Genomic DNA, 21,668 nt, shown 5'->3' with positions numbered 1-21,668 from the left:
TCAATTGGTTATTTAACAATGGACATAGGCTGACCTTCCTAAAACAACTACTGAACGTTTGGTATAGCATCTAACTATACAACATTAAAACTTCATTTCCCCCCACCAGCCAGACGTTCCTGTAATATGCGGCCAGTCTTCAGAACACTTATATTGATAACTCGAAAGCCCTGCGGGCGCTGGTAGGAGATTCCATGGATACGGAGATCCTGATGAGCGGCAGACGCAGCACGTTCAGCTCCTGACCTTGGCGCGTTCTATTTCTACTGAGAACAAGGAGCTATAAATACACCCACCTCTCTGGCCTCTCCCAGGGTATTAAGCTGCTCCAGCTTTGTGGTCCAATATCTCGCCTCCTCCTCCGGGATATCTGAAAAAAAAACATACAAATCAGTCATTGGGAATAAAAATCTGAACAAGGACAAATGCTCCTAAATCATATATGATGGCGGGTAGGATGAGAGTCTGCATGGTGGAGAGGCGAGAACACCACATCATGCATCAGACAGTGCACACAACTCCGGGGGAACTCGTATCAGATGACAGGGGGTCAAAGGAAGATGGAGCCAATCATTGTATGGTAAAAAGTTTGAAAACTTTCTTATATACGCTATCCTGATCACGTCCGTCCATAGTGCATTGATCTTTACAATTTAATTGGGTACATTAGGGGAACTTATTAAGAGCTACAGATCTGTAAATAGATAAATTTTTAAAAAAATCCTTCCTGTACTTATCAATTGCTGTATGTCCTGCGGGAAGTGGTGTATTCTCTCCAGTATGGAGAGCTGGAGAGGTTTTCTATGGGGATTTGCTCCTGCTCTGGACAGTTCCTGACATGGACAGAGGTGGCAGCAGAGAGCACTGTGTCAGACTGGAAAGAATACACCACTTCCTGCAGGACATACAGCAGCTGAAAAGTACTGGAAGACTAGAGATTATTTTTTTTTAAATAGAAGTAATTTACTAATCTTTATAACTTTCTAGAATTTTCTCTGGAGTAAACCTTTAGGAACCTTGTTACAATGTTGCATGCCTGCTCCTGGGGAAGTAGGACTACATTAGGGCAGTGTTTTAGCCTCTGTGTATACAAGAAGGTTTTCATTCACCTACAGCAAGCAGGGGTCTTGGAAATGCATTGTAAATAACTTACCTTACCTTGCCGTTTCCAGCAGCCTGCATTCTGCCAGATGCAGCGACAGGCTGCCATATAATGTTCTGTTAGAGGACAGACTTTCACAAGGACAATATAAGGATAGCTTTAAAGCCAGTCACTGGGGATTGTGTTCTATCCCAATATTGCATGTCTGGATAGCATAAAGCAATGTACTTATGTGCCTCAACTCCTATCATGCATTAAGCAGCTAAAGACTGTCCCGCTATGATGGGAATAGTAGTTTTGCCATAGACCATAGAAGATTAAATCCAAGTAGCATAGAAATCAAAACACAGCAAGCCACACGGCACACTCCACACATACCCCTATACAAAAGGATAAACCTTAAGTCTGTACAGCGCCACCTGCAGGAAGAAAAGTGACAAAATGGACCTATATACAAGAATATAACTACTATAATACTGCTCCTATATACAAGAATATAACTACTATAATACTGCTCCTATATACAAGAATATAACTACTATAATACTGCTCCTATATACAAGAATATAACTACTATAATACTGCCCCTATATACAAGAATATAACTACTATAATACTGCTCCTATATACAAGAATATAACTACTATAATACTGCTCCTATATACAGGAATATAACTACTATAATACTGCCCCTATCTACAAGAATATAACTACTATAATACTGCTCCTATATACAAGAATATAACTACTATAATACTGCTCCTATATACAAGAATATAACTACTTTCCTCTTCGGCTACGGCAGCACATATGGGTCTTCAGTACCCACTGACCCCACTCCAGGACCGCCCACCTAGATCTTAGATTAGCATAAAAAAAGGTTAGAACACCTTCCATAGGTTGGAGACAGCATGATTACCCTTAAATATCCACACCTGAGAAACAGCAATTGTGTTTTTTTCAGTCCTCTGATCCTTCTGGTGCTATGCACCTCCAGGCTGCCCACCTCTCCACCGTTCAGGTAAGTTATATCTCTCTTTTTTTAGGTACAAGTCATTCTAGGTTGTGCGGGGCATAACTCCACCAAATGTTACTTACGTTATGCTGATACCGGTGCGGGGACCCGGTCATGCATTATTACATATGCTATGCTAATACCGGTGCGGGGTCCCGGTGATGCATTTTTCCAGTGGCTGATGCTATGCTGTATAACGGTGCTGTGTCCCGGTTGTGTTCCAGTTACTGATGCCATGCTAATGCCGGTGCGGGGTCCCGGTCATGCATTATTATTGACGTTATGCTACTACTACTATTATACTGCCTCTATATACAAGAATATAACTACTATAATACTGCTCCTATATACAAGAATATAACTACTATAATACTGCTCCTATATACAAGAATATAACTACTATAATACTGCTCCTATATACATGAATACAACTACTATAATACTGCCCCCTATATACAAGAATATAACTACTATAATACTGCCCCCTATATACAAGAATATAACTACTATAATACTGCTCCTATATACAAGAATATAACTACTATAATGTGGCTCAGGGAAGAAACAGAGTGCTGCACATCACACCTATGGCTGATACTAGTGCCGCTTGGCTAAATAAAAAACACATCAGAATTTTGTGTATGAATTGATCAAGCCATACTGCCCCATGTACCTCGTGCCGGTATCTGATACACATGGGTCCCTACACTAAGTCCACACCGTGCCAGTCAGCGGCCACCAACCCCGCAGGCGTGCACAGCCAGGGAACGGGGGCCATGGGACGGCCCTGCGACCCCCATGCCACAGGACCAGACCCAAAAACACCACACCAGAACCCGGCCAGCACCGCCGGCGGAGAAGGTCGCCCCCAAGCAGCACATACCATATCCATACTTGTGTCGTTTGGGGGCAGCCTTCCCCGCCGGTGGTGCTGGCTGGGTTTTGGTGGGGCTTTTTGGGTCTGGTCCTGTGACATTGGGGTTGCAGGGCCGTTCCATGGCCTCCCTTCCCTGCATGTGCACGCTTTGCGGGGTTGGCGGTCGCTGACCGACACGGTGTGGAGTTAGCGTAGGGACCCGTGTGGACCAGAGGACCTGCGCGGTGGTACACGGGGCAATATGGCTTGATCAATTCATATACAGACACTCTGGTGTTGATTTTTAATATAGGCCTAGCGGCATTGGTATCAGCCATAGATGGGATGTGCAGCCGTTCCACTCTCTCCAGTTCGTGTTTCACAGTTCTCCCCCTCTGAACAGCTAGCACTCCTTTATAAGACCCACATGACCAAAATTAGCAGGATATGTCTGTGCTCACATGTCTGGACCCTATGTCTTCCCCATTCTGTGAGAGCAGTAATGGTAAGTGTAATACCATATCCATACTTGTGTCGTTTGGGGGCAGCCTTCCCCGCCGGTGGTGCTGGCTGGGTTTTGGTGGGGCTTTTTGGGTCTGGTCCTGTGACATTGGGGTTGCAGGGCCGTTCCATGGCCTCCCTTCCCTGCATGTGCACGCTTTGCGGGGTTGGCGGTCGCTGACCGACACGGTGTGGAGTTAGCGTAGGGACCCGTGTGGACCAGAGGACCTGCGCGGTGGTACACGGGGCAATATGGCTTGATCAATTCATATACAGACACTCTGGTGTTGATTTTTAATATAGGCCTAGCGGCATTGGTATCAGCCATAGATGGGATGTGCAGCCGTTCCACTCTCTCCAGTTCGTATAACTACTATAATACTGCTCCTATATACAAGAATATAACTACTATAATACTGCTCCTATATACAAGAATATAACTACTATAATACTGCTCCTATATACAAGAATATAACTACTATAATACTACTCCTATATACAGGAATATAACTACTATAATACTGCCCCTATATACAAGAATATAACTACTATAATACTGCTCCTATATACAAGAATATAACTACTATAATACTACTCCTATATACAGGAATATAACTACTATAATACTGCCCCTATATACAAGAATATAACTACTATAATACTGCTCCTATATACAAGAATATACTACTATAATACTGCCCCTATATACAAGAATATAACAACTATAATACTGCTCCTATATACAAGAATATAACTACTATAATACTGCTCCTATATACAGGAATATAACTATTATAATACTGCTCCCTATATACAAGAATATAACTATTATAATACTGCTCCTATATACAGGAATATAACTACTATAATACTGCTCCCTATATACAAGAATATAACTACTATAATACTGCTTCCTATATAGAAGAATATAACTACTATAATACTGCTCCTATATACAAGAATATAACTATTATAATACTGCTCCTATATACAAGAATATAACTACTATAATACTGCTCCCTATATACAAGAATATAACTATTATAATACTGCTCCTATATACAAGAATATAACTACTATAATACTGCTCCCTATATACAAGAATATAACTACTATAATACTGCTTCCTATATAGAAGAATATAACTACTATAATACTGCTCCTATATACAAGAATATAACTATTATAATACTGCTCCTATATACAAGAATATAACTACTATAATACTGCTCCCTATATACAAGAATATAACTATTATAATACTGCTCCTATATACAGGAATATAACTACTATAATACTGCTCCCTATATACAAGAATATAACTATTATAATACTGCTCCTATATACAGGAATATAACTACTATAATACTGGTCCTATATACAAGAATATAACTACTATAATACTGCCCCCATATACAAGAGTATAACTACTATAATACTGTGTTCAGAGTATACCCTGAGTAACATTACTGATCAGCCAGGGAATGACTGAGAGAGGTAACTGGAATTAAATGACTTGCAGGGTTGGTGAGGTGTGTAGACATTGTGCACTGATATGCTTCCAGTTACACAGGCCTCACCACTTGTTTTCACGCTGGCGAGCATCACTGACATCCAGGACAATCTCGTTGTTCCATGTGCAGTCACTGGAACGTGCGCCTCTATTCTTGTTAAAGGAGTTTTCTAGGATTTCATAAAAAGAGCTCAGCCAAATGGCACTAAACCTATTTGCAGAACATGCTATATGCAGGCTCCATCTCCATTCAGTTGTTCCTTATCTACCACAATGTCTCCCATACACTGTACATATATAAGGGGATGTCACTCCCTTATAGCTTTATAACATGCCTTCAAAAGTAACAGAAGTGTGGAGGACATTATAGGGCAGTACTTAACAGTGTAAGCTGTGAATAAAATACAGGGCTGAGATCGAACAAACAGTAAGCTGATATAGTTTCTGTCTCTAATGCAACCTGCAATCACTAGTTTCTAGTCTGCACAGTAAAAACAAGACATGAGCTCTTTTACATAGTGCATGAGGAGGTTCAAGAAAGGAAACATGATAACAAAAGGCATTTTTCTCTGCTAAGATATATTATGTTTTTAAATATTTACCAGTACTGTTGAAATAACAATTAAGGGCTATGTTCACGCGCTGTATGACACCGGCCGTTCTGTGACCTGCAGTACCAGACAGATGATCTTTAGCACCGCAGAGTTCTGATGCGCCCGCATTACAACTCTCCGGCGCACACAATGGAGCAAGCGGCCGGAGCCGCTCGCTCCATAGTGTGCACTGACAGTTGTTTGTGGCGCCGCTAGGGATCCTGGCCGGAGTGTATTTTCTCAGCCTGTCGCACAACGTAACAACTGCTGTGATTACAGCGGAACTTACGTTGTGTGAACAAAGACTAAATCTGTATAGTCTGGAGGAAAGCGGGGAAAGGGGGGACATGATCAAAACCTTTATATATGTTACAGGAGGGAAGAAGGGAAAGGGGGGACATGATGGAAACCTTTATATATGTTACAGGAGGGAAGAAGGGAAAGGGGGGACATGATGGAAACCTTTATATATTTTATATGGAGAAGGGAAAGGGGGGACATGATGGAAACCTTTATATATGTTACAGGAGGGAAAAAGGGAAAGGGGGGACATGATGGAAACCTTTATATATGTTACAGGAGGGAAGAAGGGAAAGGGGGGACATGATGGAAACCTTTATATATTTTATATGGAGAAGAAGGGAAAGGGGGGACATGATGGAAACCTTAATATATGTTACAGGAGGAAGAAGGGAAAGGGGAACATGATGGAAACCTTTATATATGTTACAGGGGGAAGAAGGGAAAGGGGGACATGATGGAAAGCTTTATATATGTTGTTACAGGGGGAAGAAGGGAAAGGGGGACATGATGGAAACCTTTATATATGTTACAGGAGGGAAGAAGGGAAAGGGGGGACATGATGGAAACCTTTATATATGTTACAGGGGGAAGAAGGGAAAGGGAGGACATGATGGAAAGCTATATATATATATATATGTGTGTTACAGGAGGGAAGAAGGGAAAGGGGGGCATGATGGAAACCTTTATATATGTTACAGGAGGAAGAAGGGAAAGGAGGACATGATGGAAACCTTTATATATGTTACAGGGGGAAGAAGGGAAAGGGGGACATGATGGAAAGCTTCATATATGTTACAGGGGGAAGAAGGGAAAGGGGGACATGATGGAAAGCTTTACATATGTTACAGGGGGAAGAAGGGAAAGGGGGACATGATGGAAAGCTTTACATATGTTACAGGAGGGAAGAAGGGAAAGGGAGGACATGATGGAAACCTTTATATGTTACAGGAGGGAAGAAGGGAAAGGGAGGACATGATGGAAACCTTTGTATACGTTACAGGGGGAAGAAGGGAAAGGGAGGACATGGTGGGAACCTTTATATGTTACAGGAGGGAAGAAGGGAAAGGAGGACATGATGGGAACCTTTATATGTTACAGGAGGGAAGAAGGGAAAAGGGGGACATTTCCAAAACCTTTATATACGTTACAGGACTAAATAAGGTTCAGGAGGGAAGTGTTTTTAATAAAATACTGAACACAAGAACAAGAGGACATAGTGAGAGGTTACTGGTGCAAATATCAGAAGAATTGTGAAAAAATATGACTTTACTGAAAGAATAGTAGATGCTTGGAACAAACTTCCAGCAGAGGTGGTAGATAAATTTACAATAACTGAATGTGAACCTGCCTGGTATATACATATATCTATCCTAAGATAATAAGGAAGGAAATAATATAAAGATGGATTAGATGGAGCAGGGGGTCATCTTCTATGTTTCTAACTCACCAAAAGGCAGCTCGAAGCGGGTGTCCAGCAAGATCTTATGAAGAGTTGGGTTGCGGGTGCCGCAGATCTCATCATCCTTCATCAGGACCTCGGCCTCCAGTGCTGCCCACTCTCCAGGGCCCTCCTAGTAGAAACAAGAACAGCAGATCTGGGTTTGCCTACGCTTTGCTTTATTCACAACTTTCACTTGTTTGTAGCTATAACCTAGAAAGCCAACCTACCTTACCACCAACTGTTTACCTAGCTCTGGTGATGATGACGTGTCAGCGCAACATGTGACCGCTACAGCCAATCAGAAAGCAGCGGTGACCTCAGTGATGTTGACACACCACATCATCACTGGAGCCCAAACCGGAGGGGGAACAGGGAAGCGTGGGCACGGGAGTGGCAGGGGATTAGTAAGGCAAGTATAACTTCCATCGTGTAACTATTGGTAAACATTTTCACGGAGTTAGACAACCCCTTTAACACCTCTTATGTGACAGGTAGAGGTCAGATGATGTCTGCAAGATTAGTGCCCAAAAACTTACATGTATAGGGGCACATCGGGTTCTATAAAGGGGTACTCCGGCAAAAATGTTTTTCCCTTCTTCTTCCATTCAACTGGTTTCAGAAAGTTATACAGATTTGTAATTTACTTCTATAAAAAAAATTCCAGTCTTATAGTATTTATCAGCTGCTGTATATCCTGCAGGAAGTGGCGTATTCTCTCCAGTCTGACACAGTGCTCTCTGCTGCCACCTCTGTCCATGTCAGGAACTGTCCAGAGCAGTAGCAGATCTACATAGAAAACCTTTCCTGCTCTGGACAGTTCTTGACATGGACAGAGGAAGCAGCAGAGAACACTGTGTCAGACTGGAAAGAATACACCACTTCCTGCAGGACATACAGCAGCTGATAAGTACTGGAAGACAGGAGATTTTTAAATACAAGTAAATTACAAATCTATATAACTTTCTGTAACCAGTTCATTTGAAAGAAAAACATTTTCACCTGAGTACCTCTGTAAAGCTTTGAGATTGATGTATTCAATTCATTCCCATTTCCAAACTCTCTGCTTGCTGTCAGTGACTAAACAGACCCAGGAACATTTCCATGCACAGATTACTGTAACAGCCCATAACCTTTAAGGCTCTGTCCTTACCTCGTCCGACTGTCGGATTGTTTGAAGTGGAATCCACAGGGTCCCCACCATGGTGTCCCAGATGAGACCTTTGTTCCACATTTCCACGATGAGCCCCAGATCGAGCCGACTGATCTCACTGCAAGACAAAGTGATAGATGCAGAGAAGAACTATAAGCGCCAGAATGCCTGATAATCTCAAGTCAAGAGGATACATATCAGAGATTTTCAGATCATCATTTTCAAGAAAGAGAAGAAAGAGAAAATAAAAAGAGAGAAAAAAGAAAGAGAAAAGAAAGAGAGAGAGAAGACAAAGAAAGAAAGAAAGAAAGAAAGAAAAAAAGAAAGAAAGAAAGAAAGAAAAAGAGAAAGCGAGAGATAGAGAGAAAAAGAAAGCGAGCAAGGGAAAGAGAAAGCGAGCAAGGGAAAGAGAAAGCGAGCGAGAAAGAGAAAGCGAGCGAGAAAGACAAAGCGAGCGAGAAAGACAAAGCGAGCGAGAAAGAGAAAGCGAGCGAGAAAGACAAAGCGAGCGAGAAAGACAAAGCGAGCGAGAAAGACAAAGCGAGCAAGAAAGAGAAAGCGAGCAAGAAAGAGAAAGCAAGTGAGAGAAAGAGAAAGCGAGCGAGAGAGAGAAAGCGAACAAGAAAGAGAAAGCGAGCAAGAGAAAGAGAAAGCGAGCGAGAGAAAGCGAGCAAGAAAGAGAAAGCGAGCGAGAGAGAGAAAGCGAGCGAGAGAGAAAACGAGAGAGAATGAGTGAGATAGAAAGTGAAAAAGAGAAAAAAAGATAAAGAAAAAGAGAGATAGAAAGATAAAGCTTGAGAGAAAGAGAAAGCGAGAGAGAGAGAAAGCGAGCGAGAGAAAGAGAAAGCGAGCAAGAGAAAGAGAAAGCAAGGAAGAGAAAGCGAGCAAGAGAAAGAGAAAGCGAGCAAGGGAAAGAGAAAGCGAGCAAGAGAAAGAGAAAGCGAGCGAGAGAAAGAGAAAGCAAGCGAGAGAAAGAGAAAGCGAGCAAGAAAAAGAAAGCGAGCAAGACAGAGAAATCGAGCGAGACAGAGAAATCGAGCAAGAAAGAGAAAGAGAAAGCGAGACAGAGAGAGAGAGAGAAAGCGCGAGAGAGAGAAAGAAAAAGCGAGCAAGAAAGAGAAAGCGAGAGAGAAAGAAAGCGAGCGAGAGAGAGAAAAAAGTGAGCGAGAAAAAGAGAAAGAGCGAGAAAGAGAAAGCGAGAGAGAATGAGTGAGATAGAAAGTGAAAAAGAGAAAAAAAGAAAGAAAAAGAGAGAGAAAGAGACAATGGGAAAGAAAAGGGAAAAAAAGAGAAAATGCTAAAGAGAGAAAGGGAAAGAAATAGAAAGAAAAAAAATAAAGAGAAAGAGAGCGAGAGAGAGCGAGAAAGAGAAAGAGAGAAAAAGAACGAAAGAGAGTGAAATAGAAAGAAAAAAAAATAGAGAGAAAGAGAGAGAGAGAGAGAAAGCGAGAAAGAGAGAGAGAGACAGACAGAAAGTGAGATAGAGAAAAAGAAAGAAAGAGACAATGAGAAAGACAGAGGCAAGATGTATACAGCACCCCCCCCCCCCCCCCCCCACACACACACACACCTATAATCTCCTCCTGGTATATTGTGACAATATTTGACACCAAGCAGTCTATTAGATGCCACCACATCCTCTGCTCCCCCACATGTGCTCCAATCCTCACTACACAGTCACCAATAGCAGCAGGAACAGCTGGAGCTCTCATCTAAGGACACAGCAATAGGGCAACCCCAGGAGAAGGACAAGTCTATCCAGTGTGCCTCTACTGCCCCCTTGTGCATTAAGAAGAGATCACAACAGTCCTAGAAGGGAAAGAACATCCTACAAAACTAATTAGAGAAAAATAGAGAGAGATCTCCTGTTTGGGGTGGACTTCTCAAAGTAGATGGCTAATAGTAATAGATGTAGGAGCCAAAAATCTGCAACAGGAAATGTGGTCTGGCTAGAGGAGACACGTTTTTGGATATTCTTTGAAAAAAAAAAAAGTTACTTTTTTAGGACATGACATCTGCAGAAAGTGTCTGAGCGCAGGGAAAATTTTCATTAAAGTATTGTATTGCCCCCCAAAAGTTACACAAATCACCAACATACAGGAAATGCTTACAAAGTGCTTTTTTCCCTGCACTTACTACTGCATCAAGGCTTGACTTCCTGGATAACATGGTGATGTCACTTCCTGGATAACATGGCGATGTCACTTCCTGAATAACATGGCGATGTCACTTCCTGGATAACATGGCGATGTCACTTCCTGGATAACATGGTGATGTCACTTCCTGGATAACATGGTGATGTCACGACCCGACTCCCAGAGCTGTGCGGGCTGTGGCTGCTGGAGAGGATGATGGCAGGGGGACACTGAGGGACACAGGACACTGGAGGGACACTGAGCATCCCTCTGCCATCATCCTCTCCAGCAGCCACAGCCCGCACAGCTCTGGGAGTCGGGTCGTGACATCACCATGTTATCCAGGAAGTGACATCACCATGTTATCCAGGAAGTGACATCACCATGAATTTTGGTATAATTTACATGACTTGTGCAAAAATCTATTAGTTTACTAGTAATCTTTATTTTACACACTTTTGCCCCAATGCCCACCAGAAGGGGCGTGCTCCTAGGAACATGTCAAAAGTTTTTATTGGTTAGGGTGTAAGTATTCAGACCCTGACCGATCACTGGAGAGGTGTGATCCTTGGCAGATTCCGAATTGAAGCGAACCTTTAGGGGGGCGTGCATGAACTTAAAAGACAAATGTATAAAATACTTACCAGTTCTCGTGTCCCCGTAGCGTGACTCCCGAATCGCGCTGACAGCCGCCCGCTTTCATTTTCAGCTGGAATCTGGGTTTGTCACGTACCCAGCCCTTCCAGCTGCAATGTCATGGCTCGGGTGACAACTGCCCCCTCAGCCAGTCAGTGACTGCAGCGTTGTCTGGCCCCAGTCACTGATTGGTTGAGCGAGCAATTGCTTAGCCAAGTACATGATGTTGCACCTAGAAGAGTTGCAGGAAGCTGGACCCAGAAGCAGGGCTACGGGGCACGAGGATAGGTAAGTATACTTTATTTTTTATGTTACCACACCCCCATGACCTCCATTTTTTGTTTTGTTTGTTTTTTTCCAGGAGACTTCTTTAAGTATGCTTGATTTGCACTCACTTCTACTTCTTGACTAAAGCAATAAACATCAGGGTCAAAAGGTCAGATTCACGTTCAGTCGTGGTTCATCAATCACTAGAACGAGTGGTGAGATAACCGCTCTACCGCAGGCTCCTCTCCCTGCTCTGTATCCAAGTCTTGAGTGGCCCCATAAACTTGTATTGGAAGTTCACCCAGGTCATGTGACACAGAACCAGGAGTAAACGTACGTGTGTGTGTGTGTGTGTGTCTTGTCTTGACATTAGTCGTGGTCTGAACACCTCCTGACTGATCAAAACTTTTGAAATGACATATTCTCTTTATAATGTGACACTGTAATCCAGAAATAAGGCCAGAACTCAGTTAAGTGAGATCTCCCATCTGAAATAATATAAGTTCCAAAAGTGCTCTACCATTCATCACCAATGTTAGGTATGTATACAGACTACCCCCTAGGGGTGAGAACAAACTGCAGAGATCTGTGTGCAGGAGACTGACGAACATAACACTTAAAGGGGTATTCCACACACATAACTTTTGATATGTTGCTGCCCATGGTGAGACTAACAATTACTTCCATACTTGTTATTATCTATTCAGTCTCCTTCCCCCAGTTCTCAGCTGCTGCTTTCTGCTAAAGACACAAAAATCTGTCTGTGAGCTTTTCTCTGTCTCCCCCTCCTCCCCCCTCCCTCCTGAGATGGCTGTTGTAAACAAGTCCCTGACTGTATCTGCAACATTGTAGCTTTTTTGTAATGCTGGGAGGGATAATCTGAGGTCAAGTTGCTAATTAACTCACAGATTTTTGGCAGAAAGCAGCAGCTCAGAACTGGGGGAAGGAGACTGGATAGATTATAACCGGTATGAAAGGAATTGTTAATCTCACCATAGGCAGCAACATATTAAAAGTTATGTTTGAGTGGAATACCCCTTTAAGGGTGCGTTCACACCTACAGGATCTGCAGCAGATTTGATGCTGTGTTCAGTTATTTAAATGAAATCTGCTGCAGAAAATCAGCTGCAGATCCTGTAGGTGTGAACGCACCATAAAGGGGTATAAAATATTACTGCTTTCGTTCAGAAACAGCACCTCTCCTGTCCTCAGGTTGTGTGGGGGGTTTTCAGCTCACTTCCATTGAAATGAATGGAGCTGAATTGTTATACCACACACAACCTGATGACAGGGGTAGCGCTCTTTTGCAAGAAAGTAACTTTTTTTTCCCTCTAATCGTGGATACTTACAAAGAGAAAAAAGTAATAGACTAGCATGCTCGAAGTTTCTTCAGCTCTTTAATAGACGTTTCTTCTAAAATCAATGGCAGGCACGACGTTTACAAATCCACAACACATTTTCTACAAAATGAAGTTAAAGTAGACAAAGTCCTGGGCTGTGATGTACCGGGAGCCGGGGCGCTGTCACTAATCTGCTGCCTCCAGAGCGGCGGCTCACCGTGTATTAACGCTTCCTTCCGGATTATTCTGCTCTTTCATGTTGCGATCAGTGCGGAGGAGAAGGCGTCCCCGGGATCCAGGAGGAAGCTGCTTAGGACACCTGCTGCTCCCCACATCGGCCCCTCTGATGTGCGCTGGATTATTAATGCCGTTACTTGTCGGGTTATAATCTGGATTAATGCCGCAGCGGGCGTCACAGCGCCAAGTTAATCCTGTGTTTTATTATTTAGCAAATTTCAGCTTTTATGCACTCAAAGGGTTTTTCCTATTTTATAAAGTGTTGGTGTATTGCTCACTGGCTGTGAGGATGAACGGGACACCCTGGTGGTTATAGAGGGAACTGTGGTGGTGGTGGTGGGGGCTATATACACCTTACAAGGGTGACTAATACGGTGTCCATTTCATCATCACAACCAGTAGGGGGCCCCAGAGTCATTATATAGTGATGATATATCCCTTCTAGCCCTCTGTTCAATTTCTGCACACGCACAGAACCCTGTAAACCCAGTGCATCTGTAACCCCTCCTCTCACCACGTCATCCAGTACTGTCCTGTGTAATTGGAGGATATTAAAGGGGTACTCTGGACGGGGGTTGTTTTTTGGTACAGGCGGGACTCCGCTCCGACCGCTGAATGGCTGAGCTGCCTTGAGACGTCACGTCTTAAACCGCAGCTCAGACCAGAAAGTGGTGGCCGGATGGGAGAAAGGGGCGGTGCGATCCGGGACCCAGCGCTGGTAACGGGGAGGTAAGTTACCGTCGGCCTCGATTTCCACTCCTTCCCCGGCCATACACTAAAAATAACCGCCCTGCCCGGAGTACCCCTTTAAAAGAGTTGTCCAGGCCTTGAGAAACATGGCTTCTTTCTTCCACTCATGTCCTCAGTTTGGTTGTGAGGGTTTTTACAGCTTATTTCCATTGATGTGAATGGAGCTGAATTGTAATAACACACACAACCTGAGGACAGGGGTGGTGCTGATATTTAAGAAAAAAGCTGTGCTTTTTCCCCGTTTAGGGTCTGTCCACACGTACAGAGTCGCAGCGTAAATCTCGCTGCGAGTCTGTCAGGTCCCTTTCACTACATACTCGCAGCTTTCTGAACGACCGCTGCGTGTATGTAATTCTGCCGGCCCCTTAACCCCTTCGGCTCTCGCCCAGCTGTGTCTGTATATACATTACCTGTCCTCGCTGCATGGGGTCCCGGCGTACTGCTCTCCCGCCCAGCCTGCATCAGTGGCTGCGGCTGGGCAACACACTGATTGGTCGGGCGGGAGAGAGGACGCCGGGACCCCGTGCAGCAAGGACAGGTAATGTATATACAGACACAGCGGGGCGAGAGCCGAAGGGGTTAAGGGGCCGGCAGAATTATGGGACAATAAAGGCCCTATTCCACGGAACGATTATCGTTCATAAACTCGCTCAAACGACCGCTCGTTAACGATAATAGTTCCGTTGAATTGATGAAAACGATCGAACGACTCGAGCAAAATGGTCGTTGAATCGTTCTCAAAAGTTTTTCAACATGTCGAAAAAAAATCGTTTGTCTTCCAACGATAATTCGCTAATCGTTTTGTTGAATTAGAAATCGTTAAATCGTTCGTAAAATGTGTCTAAAAACTTCTATTCCCCGCCTACATTATCATCCCGGCGAACGTTTTAACGATCATGTAACGACCGCAAAATAATCGTTATCGTTCACATTACCACTAGATTGAATGTGTAATCGTTCGCAAAAAATAGTCGTTTATTGATCGTTAACGAGCGGTTGTTTGAGCGAGTTTATGAACGATAATCGTTCCGTGGAATAGGGCCATTAGATACACGCAGCGGTCGTTCAGACCGCTGCGAGTATGTAGTGAAAGGGACCTGCCAGGACCTAACAGACCCTTAAAGGGAATATTCATGAACAGGAGAAAAAAAAAAAGCGCCACCCTAGTCCATGGGTTGTGTCTAGAACTGCAGTGAAGTGAATGGAACAGAGCTGTACACACACTGTGATTTTCTAACTGTGGATAATCCCTTTAAGCACGTTTGTGGCTACTCGGCGCCAAAGAAACATCCTGGTACCTTTCATAGAAAACCCCTGACTTAGGGCCCTATTCCACCGGACGATTATCGTTTGCATAATCATTAACGATCTCAAACGACCGCTATTGCGAAAGACCTGAAAACGTTCACTCATTTCCATGGAATGATAATCGTTACTTATGATCGTAATTGCGATCGTTTTTTCTTCGCTATTGCGTTCGTATCTACTGCGAACGACCGGACGATGTCTTATTCAATGCAAACGATTTGCGAACGATTTGCGTACGAGCAACGATAAAAATAGATTCAGGTCTTATAAAGCTCGTTCGGTCGTTAATCGTTAACTGCATTTCAACCGAACGATTATCGTTTAAATTCGAACGATTTAACAATAATCTGAACGATAATCGTTCGGTGGAATAGGGCCCATAGTCTTGGTCACAGATTTACAAATCTATAAATACCAATTGTGAGGAGTTGTAGGGGATTAATCCATGTCCAAAACCACAGTAAAACTGGAACTCTGTGTCAGAAAGCAAAGGTTATGCAGCCAGAGGACTCAGTTAAAGGGGTATGTCAGGAAAAAAAAAATGCAAGAAAATGCCAGAGATTTGTAATTTACTTCTATTAAAAATGTTCGTGACTTCCAGTACTTATCAGCTGCTGTGTGTCCTGCAGGAAGTGGTGTATTCTCTCCAGTCTGACACAGTGCTCTCTGCTGCCACCTCTGTCTATGTCAGTAGCTGTCAAGAGCTGGAGAGGTTTTCTATGGGGATTTGCTGCTGCTTTGGACAGTTCCTGACATGGACAGAGGTGGCAGCAGAGAGCACTGTGTCAGACTGGAGAGAATACACCACTTCCTGCAGGACATACAGCAGCTGATAAGTACTAGGAGACTAAAGATTTCTTTAAAAGAAGTAAATTACAAATCTATATAACTTTCTGATACCAGTTGATTTGAAAGAAAAAGAAATTGTTGTGAACTACCCCTTTAAATGGTGCAGATAGGAGGTTCCCAGTCCTTATGTGCAACCATGAAACCTGCACAGGTTTCTTTCATTTAGAGACAAGCGTTTTATGATGCTAAAAACTGTGCATGAACATGGCCTTAAAGGGGAATAACCCGGCCTCCGCTGCCATTTTTATTGTAGAAACACCATCTGTGGAAAGTAGCTACTATGGGGGAGATTTATCAAACATGGTGTAAAGTGAGACTGGCTCAGTTGCCCCTAGCAACCAATCAGATTCCTCCTTTCATTCCTCACAGACTCTTTGGAGAATGAAAGGTGGAATCTGATTGGTTGCTAGGGGCAACTGAGCCAGTCTCACTTTACACCATGTTTGATAAATCTCCCCCTCTGAGTTCAGATCACGATGCTGGAATAATTCCATAGATGACGCCAGATGATCCGCACCCATCGCCGTCCAGTCTGACGATGTCGTCTTTGCCCCTTCACCTTGTCCCTGCATCACATAACACATCAAACTAGAACAACCCCCAGTGACAGGGACATCACAGGCAATGGCGTCCAGGTCCATCATTGTGTACAGGACAAGGCACGACCCTGTCTTCATATCATAAATGTGGTGGCACAGCCATGACACCAGAGAACAGGGTCCACAGGAGAGCAACTCACACTTAAAGGGGAAATCTGCCTGCTTTTTGTATCACTATTTAAACACAAGTAGAAATGGAATATACATGCCGTCCATCACCAAACAGGGCCAGACTGGCCATCTGGCATTTCTGGAAAATGCCAGATGGGCCGATCCCCTTCGTGGGCTGGTCTTGTCTGTCACCCGGCATCAGGGAGAAATCAAATCACCTGATCAAGTTCTGTACAGACACAGAACAAGCAGGGAATTCTGGGAGATTGCAGTGATAAAGACTGCATTATTGTGAGTGCAGCTCTGGAGTAAAAACCGCAACTTAGGATCAATACAATGTAGGGAATTTATCAGTGTTTTTGCATTTGAAGTGATTTTTCTTTTCGCACCATTTGCCATACAGTCCAGCAAATCGTATGCTGGGGTGTATAGCTAGAGGTATAACCAGTAGGAAGAGAAGATTATGATCCCGCTGTAAAGAAATCTAGTGACATCACATGTGGAATACTGTGTCCAGTTCTGGAGACCTCATCTACAGAAAGAAATTAATAAAATAGGACAGGTCCACAGACGTCTACAAAAATGGTGGAGGATGTGAGGCATAAAATATATATCAGGAAAGACTTAAAGGAGACCTGTCACCCCGCGTCGGGGTGAAAGGCTCCCGACCCCCCGTTACAGCCCCCTATACTCACCTGATCCCGCCCATAGAGAATGATGGAGCATCGGACTCCCCATTCATTCTCTATAAGCGTCGGACTCTCCTGTCAGCGCGCGCGCCGGGAGCGGATATCTCCGTGACCCGACCGGATCCAAAAGCGGGACCCGGCGGGATCAGGTGAGTATAGGGGGCTGTAACGGGGGGTCGGGAGCCTGTCCTCTTTAAAGGAATTATCGAGGTAACAAAAGAAATATTCTAAACAATCTCTCTTTCCAAAACCACCCTATGTCTAATATACATGTATAACCTATGTTGCACCCTTGTCCTGTTTTTTTTCCTCATACTTACCTGCTCTGGACATACAAGATCCTCTTCTCTGGGTCCACTCTGACCACACTCAGCTCCCTGTTCCCGCCTTCCTGTGTAGACACAGGAAATGTGATCTCTGGGGGCCAGGATAGCCGTCTATTGACTTTGTAAACCGACCCCTAGAACACATCATCTGCATCATCTCCATGCATCTGTGCTGCTTCCATAGACTTACATGTGTCCCTGAGCCTAGGTTTCTGTAATCTGAAAAGTTACAGTCCTATCTCTGCTTGCTGTCAGTGGATGCAGGCATATGTACCAGTCTGTGTCACAGCTATGTATATTGTAAGTGTTATAGATGTTCTTAGAGTCTGGATGGAACTAGAATGTTTTCATTCACAGTCAGTAAACAGTGATCTAAACCTACACTACAATCCCCAGCCCCAGTAAACAGGTGCCCGTTATGTAGCACAGATGCATGTGTCAGCTCTGTTACACCATGCGCACGTCAGCTCTGCTACATCATCAGCCAGTATGAAACACATACTGGGGTGATGTGATGCAAAGTCAGGGAAAACAACAGTCCTGTTTTTACTGTGAAATAGTAATGAGAGCAGTGGGCAGGAAAGAAAGCCAAGGGGGTGAGTATGCAAATGGACCAATCAGGGAGGTGCATGATGGGAAATATAGTTTCCTGGCTCGCGCCATCTTGGATCTAGATCAGCTTATAGAAAAACTTATAGCATTTCATTTATTAACTCTTAGTGGAAATACTCTTTTAAGGATCTAAATCTGTATAGTCTGGAGGAAAGTAAGAAAAGGGGAACATGATGGAAAACTTTATATATGTTACAGGAGAGAAGAAGGGAAAGGGGGGACATGATGGAAACCTTTATATATGTTACAGGAGGGAAGAAGGGAAAGGGGGGACATGATGGAAACCTTTATATATGTTACAGGGGGAAGAAGGGAAAGGGAGGACATGATGGAAACTTTTATATATGTTACAGGAGGGAAGAAGGGAAAGGGGGGACATGATGGAAATCTTTATATATGTTACAGGAGGGAAGAAGAGAAAGGGGAGGACATGATGGAAACCTTTATATATGTTACAGGAGGGAAGAAGGGAAAGGGGGGGACATGATGGAAACCTTTATATATGTTACAGGAGGGAAGAAGGGAAAGGAGGACATGATGGAAACCTTTATATATGTTACAGGAGAGAAGAAGGGAAAGGGGGGACATGATGGAAACCTTTATATATGTTACAGGGGGAAGAAGGGAAAGGGGGGACATGATGGAAACCTTTATATATGTTACAGGAGGGAAGAAGGGAAAGGGGGGACATGATGGAAACTTTATATATGTTACAGGAGGGAAGAAGGGAAAGGGAGGACATGGTGGAAACCTTTATATATGTTACAGGAGGGAAGAAGGGAAAGGAGGACATGATGGAAACCTTTATATATGTTACAGGGGGAAGAAGGGAAAGGGGGGACATGGTGGAAACCTTTATATATGTTACAGGAGGGAAGAAGGGAAAGGAGGACATGATGGAAACCTTTATATATGTTACAGGGGGAAGAAGGGAAAGGGGGGACATGACGGAAACCTTTATATATGTTACAGGAGGGAAGAAAGGAAAGGGGGGGACATTATGGGAACCTTTATATATGTTACAGGAGGAAGAAGGGAAAGGGGGGACATGACGGGAACCTTTATATATGTTACAGGACTAAATTAGCTTCAGAAGGCAAGAAACTGAACTAAAGAACAAGAGGTCACAGTGAGAGGTTAGTTAGAGGAAAGATCAGAAGCAATGTGAGAAAAAGACTCCTTTACTGAAAGAGTAGTAAATGTTGGAACAAACTTCCAGCAGAGGTGGTAGACAAATCTACAATAACAGAATATAAACCTGCCAGGAATATACATATATCTATCCTAAGAGAATAAGAAGGGAAATACTAAAAGGGCGGACTAGATGGAGCAGGGGGCTTCTATGTTTTCCCAGGTGGTACATCACCTGTACCTGCGCCAAAGTTGTCAAAATGGTGCATGTCCTTAACAAACGGCTAACTATCAATGAAACCACATTAAAAGCTCAATGATAGCATGTCTCTAAGTGCCATCCGGACTGGAGGGAGACTGAGCAAAAGTTATGCAACGATTTGATAAATCAGCTACCATTGAAAAAAGTGAAAGCGAATCGGACTTCACTCTAGGAGTTTGTACGGCTCATAAGAGGTGACAACATTGGGCACCCTTAGGCCACGTTCACATGGCAGTACCGGATGGATGATCTTCACTCCTGAGAATTGGGATGCGGGCGAATTCGTGCGCGCCCGCATGTCAATTCCTCGCTGCACACTATGAAGCGTGTGGCCGGAGCTGCACGCTCTATCGTGTGAACTGACAGATTCTCTGCTATTCAATGAATAGCGGCCACAAAAAACTGACATGTCAGTTTTTTTGCGGCACCACTAGGGATCCCAGCCGGAGCGTATACCAGCCGGGATTCCATAGACGGGAGCACTACATAAGTTCCATAGTATTCGCGGCCGTTGCTGCAAATCGGCAAAACCGGCCGTGGCTATTACGTAACTTACGTAGTGTGAACATAGCCTTATTCCGTGTTTCTGATTAGGACCATGGTATGAAACCCCAGTCTTAAACACAAGTGCATTTATAACTACATCGAATCTAAAGAAATGGATGCATGGGCTGTAAAGGGGGGAGGGGGGGGGGGGGGATCAGCCATCACATCAATACCCTGCCACCTATACCTGGCAGGTTACAACTGAAGTGGATCCATGAGATTATCTCATTGCTTACTAGTCCTAAAGGGCAGAAATCAGATACTTTAATTCAGAGACGGACACATACTTTATATATATTTTATATATATTTTTTTTTTATTTGGCTATTTTATACTTTATCTATTGTTAATATATAAAATTGTTTTTACATTTTATAAATAAAGAATAATTTAAAAGAAAAAATATTTAATTACTGTTTTGTTGTTTTTTTTACTGAATAATATGTTGTAGTTTGACAAAATTACCACTAGATGGCAGAATATACCTTGCAGAACAGATAGGAGCACTCTAAGCTAAGTATCTCACAAAAAAAAAAAAAAAAAAAAAGATTTGAGGCGAACTTATTGTAAGGTGTACACTAGTAAAAAATAAATAAATAAAAAAATTGGGACAATGACAGTCAGAAGATCGCATATATGTCCGCTCTAAGCAAGTGTCAATTTTTTTTTTCTTTCTTAAGAAAAATATCAGGTACCTGATCAAGTGAGTTCCCCATGTAAGGCCATGGGGAGTTAGAGGGGACTATTCTCTATACCAGAGTTAACCTGTAAAATGAAGATTAGATATGGAGCAATAGTATAATCTTAAAGTGTCAATGTCGTTTAAATACTACAGGCAATTTTAAGAAACTTTGTAATTGGGTTTATTAGCCGAAAAATGCATTTTTATCATAAAAAAGCAGTTTGTCTTCATGGTTCTCTATGGAGAGGGGAGGGGTGGAAGGAGATAAGGAACCAAAACAGGACAACAAAGAGTTAATTTACAGCTACATCACCCGGCTATCTCCTCTGAAGTCAGCACTGACCTCTCTGACTTCTGAATACCAGCTTTCACACAGGTCCCACTGTGTAATCCTTTGTTCTCTGCTGGCGACTATTCTCCCTCCTCCCCTCTCCATAGGTTACACAGGGCTCGACTTCCTGATAATGAGCAGTGAATGAGAGAAAGGAGGGGGGGGAACCTGGGGAAAGTCTTTTTGAATGCAGATAATGGCAGATTTGCCTAATAAACCCAATTACAAAGTTTCATAAAATCACCTGGACTATTGATTTCTGAAAAAAAAAACAAAAACAGTGACACTTTAAAGGGAGTTGTAGTTTTGGAGGGCGGCAGGTTGGCTGGTTTAGTATATCCACATGCTATCATTTCCTGTGGGTCACATGCACAGGTGACAAT

General features: G+C 43.2%; 1 protein-coding gene across 4 annotated transcripts in view; it reads right to left on the bottom strand.

The window, feature by feature from the left end:
• UNC13B (unc-13 homolog B) overlaps positions 1 to 21,668 on the bottom strand; it is a 246,172-nt gene that overhangs the window by 179,196 nt on the left and 45,308 nt on the right. For all 4 annotated transcript variants that reach the window (XM_069963314.1, XM_069963313.1, XM_069963315.1 and 1 more), the window contains 3 exons: positions 8,475 to 8,592; positions 7,331 to 7,454; positions 297 to 370 (listed from right to left, as the gene is read on the bottom strand). In XM_069963314.1, the coding sequence (XP_069819415.1) occupies positions 297 to 370; positions 7,331 to 7,454; positions 8,475 to 8,592 (316 nt within the window). The remainder of the gene's footprint in view (positions 1 to 296; positions 371 to 7,330; positions 7,455 to 8,474; positions 8,593 to 21,668) is intronic.

This window comes from Dendropsophus ebraccatus, chromosome 3 (genome assembly GCF_027789765.1).
Source record: "Dendropsophus ebraccatus isolate aDenEbr1 chromosome 3, aDenEbr1.pat, whole genome shotgun sequence".
Lineage (NCBI taxonomy): Eukaryota > Metazoa > Chordata > Amphibia > Anura > Hylidae > Dendropsophus > Dendropsophus ebraccatus.
The sequence above is the reverse complement of the archived record's forward strand: the minus strand, read 5'-3'. Positions and strand labels throughout refer to the sequence as shown.